The sequence below is a fragment of the Carlito syrichta genome, unplaced genomic scaffold (assembly GCF_000164805.1).
Source record: "Carlito syrichta isolate Samal-C Ts95f unplaced genomic scaffold, Tarsius_syrichta-2.0.1 Scaffold156294, whole genome shotgun sequence".
NCBI lineage: Eukaryota > Metazoa > Chordata > Mammalia > Primates > Tarsiidae > Carlito > Carlito syrichta.
Window position 1 is genome coordinate 65,625 of NW_007100390.1, and position 13,764 is coordinate 79,388.

Below are 13,764 nucleotides of genomic sequence, written 5' to 3' on the forward strand. Positions count from 1 at the left end.
CTGAGGCGGTTGCTGCGGAGGCTGTGGCTGCGGCTGCTGGGGCTGCTGCGGCTGTTGCCAGGCGGTGACGTTGCCTAGCGACAGCCCCCCGGGCGAGCTGAAGGCTGGGAGGGAGGAGAGCTCTGCACTGGTCAACTGGTAATCTGCCGGGGGAGAGGCGAGGGTGAGCCTGGGGTGGGGAGGCATGCAGGCATGGTGGGGGGCCGCCTCTTGGGGGACCACAGGGATAGGGATGCGCAGTGTTTAATGATGGATGTGAAGAATCGAGAAAATCATAAAAATTCAGTGATGTTGGTACTCAGAATTGAAGAAAAGCAAGTCATAATAACCAGGAGGTGCTGGTTTTTAATAGGATTGAAAAAAGGTGATTTTTAAAAATAGTGTTAAACTTTAAAACAAAATCATGGCCAGACTCGAGGTGAGAGGATTGCCTGAGCCCGCAGGTTTGAGAGCCACCCGGGCAACTTGGCGAGACCTCGTCTCTACCATAAATCAAAAAATTAGCTGGGCGTGGTAGCGCATCTGTAGTTCTGGTTACTTGGAAGGCTGAGACAGAAAGATCACTTGAGCCCAGCAGGTAGAAGCTGCAGTGGCCAGGAGCGTGCCACTGCCCTCCAGTCTGGGTGACAGAGTGAGACTTCCACTCAAAAAAAAAAATCACATGTAGGTATCACTTTCATGATGACAATTAAAAAAAAAGAAAGAGGACAAAGGTAAGGTAAGCAGAGAAGGTCTAACTGCCATCTCTCCACCCGTTGGGTCCCCACGCCGGAGGCAGTGGGGAACCCCAGTAAACACTCCACAAAAGAGGCCGCAGATCACATGCTAAATACCACCCCACTTCCCGCCCTGTCCCCAAGTCTCCTCTACACTGTCAACACATAAATAAGGAGCAGCAGGGTTTGCGCTGCTGTGCCCACGCACATCGACACAGAGAATGCATGTCTGCCCCCCAGGCCTCATGCCCCTGGGGCAGAGGGGCAGCAAGGGCACCATGCCAGAGGAAAGCACAGCTGGTCAGGTGCTGGCAGACCTCCCACGAAGGGGTACGCACTATTTTCTGAAATGTCTACCTTAAAGAAGAAACTGATGTTTGCACTGTCACAGAATAAACAGAACCGTGAAATGTTTCCCAATTTACACAGCACTGTTACTGTTATGTGTCATGCTGCATCCTGTTTGGGACAGGTTAGAAAATGTGCCCCCTGAGGACCACAGAGAGGCTGCACTGTGGCAGTGGGAGGGCATGCTGTAGTGGGGAGTACACCCTCAATTATTCCAACATCACTTGGGAAGCCAACCGCTCCAACTCTCTGTTTTATACAGGGAAGACAGATTATTTCTGTAATATGGCCAAGCTTCCGGCTACCTCACCTAGGCTGGGTGACCTTGGACAAGTTATTTACTCTTCCTGTAAACTGGAGACAACAATCCTACCTGAATTACACAACTGTTGTGAGGATGGAGTGAGTCAACACACAGAAAGCATGTGGAACAGTGTCTAGTCCACAGAAAATATTCAAAAGGTGTAGCCATTATTAATGGGGCAACTGCAGCCTCAAGTCTGAGGAACACATTCAGGTCATGGAGAAAGCCAGTGGCAGAGCTGACCCAAGACCCCAGGACTCTTTACTACCTTTAAATCTCACTCTAGAAGTGATCTACACTGGCTTCTGGTCTCCTAATGCTGGCCAGGAGTTTTGAGATGTTCATATTTAAAAAGCAGAGCAAAGACAGAAACAGGTCCAGGATCAGCTATTTCCAACACTCACTGGTAAACTAGAGAGCAATGCCCAGAAGAGTGTGGTGCCTTGCCAGTGGTCTCTCAGCAGGTGGATGGTAAAGACACAAATCTCAGAAGTACAAGGTCCCACCGGACTCCAGTCCTATCTACTGGAAGGCTTAGCTCCCTGGGGCCAGGAGGAGCAGGGCCCCTGGGCCACTTGGCAGCCCACTTGGCTTGCTTCCAGAGCCACCACCAACAGATCCTGCATCCAGTGTCAACAAGAAGCCAGTACCTCACTTGAGGCATTACCACAGCCAGATCACCCCCAGCAGGAACTTGAACTGGGGCCAAGGACTGTAAACAACAAAACAGCAATGTGCTCACTGGGGCTTTGTTTATGTACCTAGAGTCACATGAAAACACCTGCTTAGCTGCACCTGCAGCAAGAGGACAGGAGCCCCTGGCTTCTGAGAGGTCATGAGGAATCCCACACCTTCCAGCAGGACTCTAGGGGCTTCCACACCAGAGTGACAGATGACAGTCTGTAAGTCCAGCCCTGCTGCGTGCCTGTCCCAAGATCACTGACACCAACTAACGTCCCTCCTACTTCACAAAGACAGAGAGGATGGCAGAAGACCACTGGCGTGGGAGTCCCAAATAAACAACAGTTCCTGAAAAGAGGTTTCAGGAACTGTTGTTTATTAAAAGAGGTTTGAGCTGCCCTTTGCCAGCCATCCCTGTCTCCCCGCTGCCCCCCTGCAGGAGACAGCTTTTCCAGTTGGGCCCAGAGCCCCAGTGGCAGGGCTGGCAGAGCCTCATGGATCTCCTGTCCACCCACTCCTCTTACAGGTGGGAGCCCAACCACAGGGTAAGACTTCTTGAGCAATCCTCTCTGAAGCTGCGAGGACATCATAGCCCGGGAGTGGGAACACACGTGGATGCACATGCAAGGGACAAGGGCTTATAGACACCTGGGTGGGAACCACACCTGGACACAGGCCGGCATCTGAGCTCTCACCAGCTGGGCCCTCACCAGCTCTCCTGCCTGCCATGGGGAATTACCTATGCACAGGGCTGAATTAGGACCTTTTTTTTTTCAGGGAGGAGGTGGAATTTGTGGGTATTTGCACTAGGGTCTGGTGATGTTTTGACTCTGGGGTGAGGGCTTGGGGAAGGGGGGAAGTCTGTAGGTCTTTTGGTCTAGCCTGATCGCAATTCAAGGACTGTCCTAACAAGCCATTCCCACGTGAGAGAACTGAGGTCTCATCAGCTGCAGAGATCCCTTCAGCCAGAAGCAGCTCGGTCCCCTCACCACACGAATGCTCTGAAACAAGGTGACAAGGTGTTTCCTTGCTGGGAAGTCCTTTCTGACACAGCAGCTTAGAGTGCAGGCAAGGATGGCTGAGAGTGTCACAAACTGTTCCCAGCAGGTGTGAGTGGGTGACACAGGCCAGGACAGCCCTAGGGACCCAGGACAGCCCAGGCGCTGGGTGTCCTGTCTGAATTCTTCTACCTAGACACCTCTCCCTGTCCTCAAGTCACTCTTTCCCTACAGATACCCTTCCTCAGCCTCCGCCAGCTTTCCTCCTGCCTCCTCCCCATCATTCCACCACCATGCCAAAATCAGAGGGAGAGACGCCTCCGCTCCCATCCCACCCTGCCCTGGAGCCCCCATTTGACTTTCCCAAGAAGCTGGCAAACTGACCCTGACCATGCTTCCTCTCTGGCCTCCTCTGCCTCCCTGACTCTTCTCTCCCTTTCTTCATTCTTTTCCTCTGGGAAGCCTTCCTGAACTGACCATGCGTGCCTCACCACTCCCCAAACCTAGAGTCTAGAGCTTGGTCGGCCTGAATCATCTGTTCAGTCCACCCTGTCCCGTCTCCTTCTCACACTGGAGGCTTCCTGAGGACAGGGCCTCCCTCCTCCACTAGGTCCTATATTAAAATTAAAGGATGCCCGGTTGAAACTGAATTACAGATAAAACAACACAAACTTTTTTTAGCACTCATTTGGGACATACACTAGAACAATATCTTTTGGGATATACTTATACTAAGTGACTCATTTTACCTGAAATTCAAATTTAATTAGGCTGAGCATGGTCACTCATGCCTATAATCCCAGCACTTTGGGAGGATGAGAAGGGAGGATCGCTTGAACCCAGGAGTGCAAGACTATAGTAAGCTATGGTCACACCACTGCACTCCAGTCTGGATAACAGAGTGAAACTGTCTCTAAAAAAATAATTAATTAAAAAAAAAAAAACCAAAAAACAAAAAAACTGGGCATTCTCTGTTTTTATTTATTTTTTAATTTTTTATTTTTTTGAGTTGGAGTCTCACTCCGTCGCCCAGACTGGAGTGCAGTGGCCGCTCCCAACCACCACAGCCTCAACCTGCTGAGCTCCGGTGATCCTTCTGCCTCAGCCTTCCGAGTAGCCGGAATTACAGGCACGCATTACCACGCCCAGCTGATTTTTTGATTTATTGTAGAGATGAGGTCTTGCTGCCCAGGCGGGTCTCGAACCCGCGGGCTCAGGTAATCCACTCACCTCAGCCTCCCAAGGCGCGGGATTACAGGCTGAACCACCAAGCCCGGCTTATTCTCTGTTTTTATTTGCTAAATCTAACCAGGGTAATTAGGAGGAGATGCCACCAAATCAACAGTCTTCCTCAGATTGGGGCCTGCCGAGAGGAGGGCTGATGTTCTTCTTCTCTGGTCACTGGCCTGCCCAAGCCCCAGCACACACGTCACACGGACACTCACCTGTGTTGTAGGCAGTGGGCATGGAAGAGAAGGGGAGGCCCTGGCTGAGTAAACTCGGCGTTGCCACAGAAACCACTGGGGTGGTAAGCGAGTGGGTAGACTGGGAGACCCCAAGGCGCTGGGCATTGTTCTGCAGGAGAAAACTGTTTGTCAGGAGGTGGCAGACGGGTGGCCAGCCCTCTGTGGGCACTCCATCCCAAAACCGGGATGGGGTGCCTAAAACCCAAAGCCAAGCTGGATATCTTAGCATGGAGGTCCCCATTGACACACAAACTCACGCTGGTGCTGTCATAGAGACACGAGGCTCCGCAGAGGGAAACATGCACACACAGCTTCATTCACACCCACACCCACACACAGAGGAAGGCCTGCACGCTGACCCTGTGGCCCAGTACCAACACTGGCCCATCCCTAGACACACAGTGAGAGAAGGGAGACCTCATCCTTCCCCTGGCTGGACCCTCTGGTGTCTCCTCTTGATCCATCACACTGCAGCACACGCACCGGTGGAAATGTGCTGGCATCTGTGAAGGGAATGTGGGGCCTGGCGTGGCGTGTGCCTGCGCGTATGCACACACGTGTGTGGGGCTGTCGGCTCCATCTGCCGCTGAGTCACTTGTTTATTCCAACTCCATGCTGGGGCCGAAACTGCCGCCGTGTTGGCCGCCAAAGCCTGCCTGCCTTTTCCAGCCTCTCTGGCCTCCGTCAGGGAGCTGGGGAGGAAGGAGCCCCCGCCCCACTCCTGGCTGAGGGTAAGTATGTAAGTGTGTGTGAGAGAGAGGGAAAAAGAGTGGCCATGCGTGCCTCTGAGTGCCTGTGAGATGGGTGGAGTGCGGGGGGAGCACAGGAGACAGAGGGGAGGTCAGGAAGCCCTCGCCACAAAGGACGACTCTGGCCTTGGCAGCGCCTCAGCTTCTCCTGAAAAACCAACTTCACTGTCCAGCTGGCATCCCTCCCAGGGAGGACCCTGCCCTGGGTTCCAAAAGTACTGTGTGAGCCTGAGTGGAGTCAGAGGACTAGTGGGATCTGGCCCCCTGGCCCGTTCCCTCTTGCATACATCCATCCACACCAGAAATGGGTGTCTGAATGAATGAAAATCACATAAAGACATCCATGTCCACACAGGTACATGCACATGCATGTCTAACCTCTCACCCCTACCCCATTCACCTCTGAATTCCACCTGGCACCGAGCACAGCTCCTGACAAATATCAGATAAACAAACGACACACAGGACAGGCACAGGCACAAGGACAGAGACACACACATACTTCATGCTGGTGGCCCGCAGAGCAATACCCAGAATTCAAAGCCACACTAAACGTCTCATAGCCTCACTTACCAAATCTAAATGGTCCTCAGTCTGAGAGCAGAAATAAAATCAAGGGCATGTTCAGTCTCGGGACTCTGCCCTCCCACACCTCAGCCCCCACAGCCTCTCCCCAGCTTGGAAGGACAGAGCTCTTCATTACCCTGATTTCCAGAAGAGGCCACATCCCACTCTCCCCCAATTAGGAAATCCTCACAGTTGAATCCCCATTGCTCCGGCTCTAACAGCAAATCCTTCTACTCTGCTTCCCCCCACAGAAGCCTCTCTCCCATCTCCTGTCCCTTTTTACTGCCCTTAGGCTGGTACTTCTTGTGTTCCAACCTCTTAAAAGGTCCTCTGGGAAGAAGGAGCTCATACAAAGTCATGCGTCCATGATCTCTCTTGGGAAGTTCTCACTGCTGGCTAACCTTCCTCTCTCCTGCTGGAGGTCTGCTCTTTCCTCTCTCCCATTCCCCAGTCCCTGCCATTGGCCCAGACACTCACTTACCAAGTGATGCATTAACCCCTTCCCTCCCTGGGAAGTGATGACTCGTAGGTCAGGTTTACGGCTGGGGGCTCCAAGCTGGGTGCTGTGGGTGGGCGGGGGTGGAGACTTGGCAGGGATGACCTTGTTTAGGCTGTTGCCATTGGCCACAGGGAGGAGGCCAGGGGAAGCCCGAGCACTGATGTAGCCGTTCCCTGGAGAAATGACAAGGATAGAGGGAAAAATATGGCCCACCCCTGGGCCCTGTCAACTTGCGCACACCCACAGTCCTACCCCAGAACCTCTTGAAGCCACGCTCAGGCTGTGAGCAGGTGCCGAGCTGGCTTGATGTTCCCCACAGACTTCAGGTCTTGGGAATAAGAAGAGAAGAGCACCGCTGACTCCCAAATTACTGGGGTGGTCCTCCTGCCTGCAAGCCACATGTGATGGGGCTGGGCAGTGGGACTCTGAGGCTGGTGGGAAGAACTGGAATGCGACCCCTGCCTCTGGGCCCCACCACGGCCTGGAGGCTCTTCCGAAGTCAAGCCTCTCCTTTTCTCTTCTTCCATGGCAGCAAGGCCAGCCCTTTCAGACCCCACAATCTGCCCTGGATAGGACTGACAATGACCAGGATGGGGGAGGGGCAGCAACCCCTGGAATGTGGACCTCAGTGAGAAGCCTGGTCACCAGGACAAACCACCAACCACTCAGGCTGCTCCCTTTGCCTTGAGCTGGGAATGCTGTGATTTGGATCAGCTTGTGACAAGTTGCCTGCAGCTTGGGGAAAACAAGCCATTTGCTGGTGGTGATGGTGTTACCGGCACTGGGAGGCCGATCACACACCACCACCATAATTAGACTGGTAATGGAAGGATAATAACTATCCTTTACGTTTGCTCCACGCTCCACAGTCTTCACAGGCCTTTTACATATGCATTATCTCATTTCAGCCCTGCATTAACCCTGCAAGATGGACAGGACATGTATCATTACCCCTGTCTACAGAAGGGGAATCTAGAGCCTGGTTGGGAGAGGGGTAAGGACTTGTTCGGGGCTATACGGCCAGCTGGAGGCCAAGCCAGGCTCTCACCAGCTTTGCACATGCTGGACCCGGGGGCCTGGGTGTATTGCTAAGTCCTCAGGGTCTGCAAGCATTTTTCTGGCCCTCTCCTTGGAGAGGGAGGTGTATTCACCCATTCCTCCAATTTCCTGACCCAGTACACAATTATTACCAGAGAAGTATCATACAGTGGCTGAGGCTGAGCTGGGGTGCAAGCATGTGAGCGTGGCCACAGTCAGAAATGCCACCTTGCTCTGTCCCAAAGAGCACGCTGTTGCCCTGGAAGGGTGTGCCCGCCTCCATCCCAATTCCTGGATCGCCCTGGGAAGGGCAGGAATGTAAGGGTGACGTCAACGGTGACATTCGAAGTCACAGTCATCCAGCAGGACAACGACACAGGGCAGGAGGGGCTGCCAGCTGCCAGGGGCGGGGGAATGGCGAACAGCCTTTCTTCTATGTCCTATGTGTACCTGCTACAAGTGCACATATAACGTCCTTCCATCAGAGTGAGAATGTGCATGTGTGAGTGTCTGCAGAGTCTGTGCCTATTGTTTGTCTGGGCAATGCCAGGCACGCTCACCCTCCAGAGCCTAGCCAGACACCCCTACTCAACTGAAAAAACCTAGGTTTTCCCCACCAACTAGAAATGCTGGTCCATTCCCACAGTGTGCCCAGAATTCCCTGAACTTCCACCTCTGCTGATCATCCACACCAGTCACTGCTCAGACAACAAAAGCCAGGGGCTGAAACATCTGAAACATGTGACTCTTTATCTAGTTCAGGCCCAGGGTCCTCCTCTCCTCTAATCTAGGTCCTCCTTGGTCCTTGGACCGGAGGCTACTGAGTGGGCAGACCTCCCCTCCTCCAGGCAGAAAGACAGCTGCACTCACCAACAGGGCTGGGGCAGGCTCCGTTTGCACTGTTCAGGTCTCCCCCCAGCATAGCTCCTGGAGGAAGAACAGAACCAGGATGAGCTGACAGGACTCCCCCTTCCAGAGTGAGTCTTGGGGACTAAAAAAGGAAGCAGGGTCCCCAGGAGGAGTCACAGTTCCTACCCTTAGAAGTCACACAGATAGGTGATGCTACGGTGTGTGAAGGGAAACACTGTCAATAATGGCATCCCTAGGTCTCCGCCATACCTCATTTCCACCTCACCTACCCACCCTCACTGGTCTACTCACCTGCACTAGCTGGCCGCTGAGGCAGGCCAGGAGACACACTGTTCCTCTGTAGTGCTGGCTGCTGGGGGGACAGGAGCCGCGGGTCCGTGAGGGATGACGTCACCAGAGAAGGGGTGACCAGGGAGCCGCTGGGATTGCTGAACTGCAGTGAGCTCTGATTGGACACGGGCACCGTGACAGGCATGGCGAAGTTGGGAGCCGGGACAGCTGACTAGACAGAAAGATGGAGGAGCAGGATCAGGCCAAGGTCAGACCCTTATCCTGAGCCCCCTTTGCCTGGGAGGACAGGCAGGGATTCTTCTCATGTCTGGGCTGTGCATCCTAGGGCCAGTGGCTCAAGCTCTCTGCCCTGGACCCTCCTGGAGTCCTGCCTGCCACTCCCACCAAGAAGAACCTGGAAGGAATGCCTTGGGATCCGTCTCTGGCCCAGAGCATGAGAATAAGGCTCTGCTCGCTGCAGACAGGACCAGGGACACCCCCTAGTGGAGGTGGGTTAGTCCTCAGCCAGGCAGGACACACAGGGAGCAGGTTAGAGGCCTGAATACAGACCCAAATTCACACACACAGCTGTTAAGGCCTGCGGCAAGGGTTGGGATATCACCTCGCCCATGGTCTCACCCAACACCCATCCAGTCTGAGAGAGCCCGCTGCCCCACTGCCTTCCCCTGTGGCAATTCTGCTTCCACTAAACAAGGTTGAGTGTCTCAGAAGGGGCCAGGGCAGGCCCAAGGGGGCCTCTCCCCAGAAAATGCTGGACAAAGAGCACACTCTCTGCTTTCCTGGCCCCTGAGGCGCTTATGTCACCTAAATGCTTCTGGACCCTCCAAGCCTCTCCAACTTATGCTCCATCCAAGAAGTCTCAGCACGGGACATAGGCTTATTACGACCAAGATCAGAGGTTCCTCAGGGGTCACTAACAGCCTCAGCACGGCTCAGAGCGGAGCACCAGGCAGAGGCAGCCGAGAGCGAGAGCCGGGGCGGGGCGCGAAGCCACACCATGCAGCACGGGAGGCTCTCCTCCATGCGACTACTCACGGCCAGTCTATAACTCTGCATCATTTTATCAAACTCCTCGTCTATCTTTTTATATTTCTCTTCCGTCTGGGGGGTCAGGGCAAACACCTCGTCCACCTCTGGGCTCTCACATTCCCTGTGCTTCTTGTGCAGCGCCTGGGGGGAAGGGGCCGGAAGGGGGGGCCAACAGAGAGAGCATGAGTGGGGCTCACCCCATAGCGCCGGAAGAGCCCGTCGAGCTCCTCGCTGGCGCGCCGGTACTTGTCCTCCAGCAGGGGGCTCTGTTCCAGCGAGTCCTCCCCGTCGGGCTCTGGGCTGTCGCAGCCGTTGAACCCCTTCTTCCTCAGGGTCTGTAACCGCACCACTACCATCAGCAGGGTGAGGGTCCTTCCCCACCTGCCCCCGAGTTCCTTCCAGCCCTTGCCCAAGATCCCCTTGCTTCTCCCCAAACTTCCTCAGGGCTCCCAGCATCTCCCCAGCCTCCCCTCACCCAAGTATCACTGGCCCCTCCCCAGTAACAATGTCTCCTGGGGCACTGTGTGAAGAGCTGCCTGGTGGGGAGTGATAAGATCACAAAAGGGCTACCTGGCAGGTGGGCCTAACTCAGGGGGTACATTTAGCACAGAGGTATGTACTTTGGAGGAGACAGGTGGGGAGGGGGCCCCACGGGGGACTGGCTAAGGGGCTGGGGCCTTGGCCCAGCCCCTGCCTGCCCGCTCTGTGGTGGGCCCTGACCAGAAGGCACTGAGCGCTCCCCAGGAGAGGCAGTCAGGGCAGCTCTGCCCATCCCAGTGCCTGAGCTCTGCTTAGGAAAAGAGCAGGGAGAGGGAAGTAGCGATGGAGACAGGGACGAACACGATGCAGGAAAGCAAAGAGGGATGAGCACTTGTGGCATTCCCACTGTGTACCACCCCAGACTGGCGGGCACCCCGATGGACCTGCAGGAGATCCCAAAGCTCAAAATTCCCTTACAGATACTTGCTTTTTCATAAGACAAATGTAAATTTTACACTCTAGTCTAGAGGGAATCTGTTTTCTCTAACACAAAAATAAGGGGCTTTCTTCTACATCACTGTGTAGGCCTGTGGCTTCCTGGGTGCCCTCTTCACCAGTACAAGTGCCGTACCCCCAAGGAGCATGTCCCTCTGTATGAGAAACAGGGACATTCAACTCACACAGCACTCTTAAAAGCTGGCACTGGCCCCATTTTGTGGAGTGGACACCAAGACTCGGGGAGGCCCACACACCTGCCCAAGGCCATGTGGCCAGTGAAGGCCAGAGCTGAATTCCAAAGCTTGTGTCCTTCAACAGCTCTCTTTGAAACAGAAAATAGAACCACAGGGACCCACAGAGGGGCAGAGACGGAGCAGGAGAGATGGAAACAAGGAGGGAGACCAAAAAAGGAAGAGGCGGATGCACGAACAGGCCAAGAGATGGAGAAAGGGGGAAAGAGGCAGAAAGGCGGAATGGGAGAAGGCAGAGCAAAGAGATGTGTCATGATTGACATACATGGAGACAGACTCAGAGAGGGTGGGCGGGAGTGGGCTGGGGTGCAGCCCCAGTGCTGGCCCTGTCACTTGCACTGCCCCGCCTTCCTCCTTGGGCCCTGGGTGTGGGAAAGGATGCAGGTTCGTGTGTGTGTGCACAGGTGGGGACTACAAGGGGCGGGGGAAAGGTAGGTATGCATGGGCATGTCTGTGTGAGCGTGCTGCATGGGCACGTGCATGGACGCCGGCAGAGGGCGGTGTCCCATGTCCGCGCGGCCCACCTCAATGATGTCGGCGTTGGTGCGGCTCTCGTGCGGCTCGTTGTACTCTGTGTATTTGAGCAGCACCTTGTCCATGTCGGTGCTGGCATACTGGAACAACTTGTTGGAGTGATTGAAGATGATGAGTGCAATCTCGCAGTCGCACAGCACACTCAGCTCGTACGCCTTCTTCATCAGCCCAAACTTCCGCTTGGTGAACGTCACCTGCAGGAGGACGGGGCATGGGAGTGGGAGGGAGTCCAGGTCTGGCTCAGTCACGGCCTGCCCAGGAGCCCCAGCTCACAGACAGCTGTACACAGCCCTCCCGCCAGGAGCCCCCGTGCTCAGGGTGACAGAGCCCTGCCCTCAGGAGCCCCTGGTATGGGGGAGGAAGGCTAGCACTCATTGGCCAACACAAGGCCAAGACACAGCCCAGAGTCAGCTCACTGAAGGGAGAGGATTTAGATGGAAGAACCCCACAGCTCTCTGCTGGGGGCTGTGAAGAGGTCAGTGGAGAGAACAGGGGGCTTCCTAGGGTGAGAGGAGGGAAAGGTTCCTGATGGGAGTGCCTGGGCATGCTTAAGGCTTGCAGATGCCTCCTGGATGGGGCACAGGCCTACCCGGCTGCAACAGCAGATGAGCCTCAGAGTCCTGAGACACAGAGTTCCAAGAGATGCAAGGAAGTGGGAGCTCCTCCTCTCCCCCTCAGCCCTTCCCCTTCTGCTTCTAAGATAGCCCCCTCTTCCAGGAAGCCCTCTTGGAGTACCTGAAAGGAGTGGAGGCAGATGCCAGTTCCCTGCCCGCACTCACTCTTTGTGGCTCTAGGACTGCCTCACCTGTCGGTTCCGCTCATCGGTGATTCGCTGGATCTGAATCTTTTTCCTCCCCATCTTCTCCGGGGGTCTTCAGTGCTAGGGAGGGGAGGGGAACGCTGGGCGGTGGGTCTCGGCACGCCTTACAATGTGCTCATGAACCGTCTGGGACCAGCGCTCAGTTCATGGTCTGCAGGACACCTTCTGCACAGCCCCCTGGAAGGGGAGGGCATGAAAAGACTCAGCCCCACAGCCCCTGGCCTTGCTCCTGGGGCACATGGCCAGGCTCAAGCATCCCTGTGAGAGGCTGGCAGCACTGAAGCCCCACCCTCAAATGAGGCCCCGCTGTCTACTTGGGCGAATGGTGTGCCACAGCTGGGCACACACTGGGACTCACACAGGGCCCAGGACTCCAGTCCGGTCTCTTCCCCTCGGTCACTGCTGCCCTCAGGCTTTAGGTCAGACAGAGCACATGGAGCTCCTGGCTTCTCAGGGTCTGGGTGGGAGAGGGCGCCCACACCCGCTTCTCCTCTCCAGAGCCTGCTCACAGCAGAGACACTGGGACTCCACAGCTGCCCCTGGCCTACAAGGGCAGCTGCCACTCTGGAGCTTCAAGACGCAGAGTGAATCCCCACCCAGTCAGTAGGCACCACGCAGGGTACACGTAGGGCTAGGACAGGGTATCTCTGGGGCCCCTGGCCGAGAACACACCGGAGCCAGTAGTCCTCACGCCCGACTCATGAACCCTGGGGCCTGCAGTCCCGCAGTGAGGCTTGTGGCTACACAACCCCAACCCGAGCCTCAGCCACCTTCCACTACAGCTCCTCCACACCAGCCTGCTGTGCTCAGTGGGCTCCAGCCTCAAAGTGTTATTTGAAGAAAGGGCTCTGCTGCCTAAAGCAAATGCAGAAACCACCGCTCCTCTAGACCAGAGAATGGCACATTTGGGGCCAGGTAGCCAATATTTCAGGCTCTGCAGACCATACGGTCTCTGTTGTAACTACTCAACTCTGCCACTGTGGCATGATGGCAGCTGACAGCAACACGGACATGAATGAGCATCAGCGTGGCTATAATCCAATCAAACTATACTTACAAAAATGGACAAGGGTCACGTGTGGCCCACAACAACAACTGGTCACATGTTGCTGGCTCCTGCTCTAGAGGTACAGGCTGACTCTAGGCACCAAGCCTGGTCTGCGAATCATGCCCCCCAACCCTGTACACCCTGTGGCACAGAGAGGAAGGGCAGGGTCAAGGACACACACTGGTGAGGCCACTGGCAGCCAGAGGGACTCAGGCACCAGGCAGAGAACTCACGGCCTTAGTGCACCTCCAAGGTCCACTGGTGGAACGTTCCCATTCCAGAGCCAAAAGGGAAACAGCCCCTGCACAGCACAGCTCCAGAGGGCTCAGGGGATGGGAGAGGACAGGGAGGGCAGCAGAGCCTGAGGGCTCTTGGGTGTGGGCAGTGTCCACACAGACCGTGAGCCCTCGGGGACTGGAAGGGCCGGGATGGGATGGAGGCAGAGTGACCTCAGGGGATTTTTGTTGTTGCTGTTGTTGTTGTTTTTGACTTGGACTCTCACTCTGTCGCCCAGACTGGAGTGCAGTGGCCACTCCCGGCCACCGCAGCCTCAACCACCACAGCCTCGACCCGCCGG

At 55.5% G+C, this 13,764-nt stretch overlaps 1 protein-coding gene across 1 annotated transcript in view; it reads right to left on the reverse strand.

The window, feature by feature from the left end:
- MEF2D (myocyte enhancer factor 2D) overlaps positions 1 to 13,764 on the reverse strand; it is a 21,438-nt gene that overhangs the window by 2,586 nt on the left and 5,088 nt on the right. Inside the window, 9 exon segments of the mRNA XM_021709079.1 lie at positions 3 to 143; positions 4,493 to 4,622; positions 5,836 to 5,856; positions 6,311 to 6,501; positions 8,237 to 8,293; positions 8,528 to 8,738; positions 9,754 to 9,891; positions 11,310 to 11,513; positions 12,125 to 12,304. Of these exon segments, the coding sequence (XP_021564754.1) occupies positions 3 to 143; positions 4,493 to 4,622; positions 5,836 to 5,856; positions 6,311 to 6,501; positions 8,237 to 8,293; positions 8,528 to 8,738; positions 9,754 to 9,891; positions 11,310 to 11,513; positions 12,125 to 12,178 (1,147 nt within the window). The 5' untranslated portion in view covers positions 12,179 to 12,304.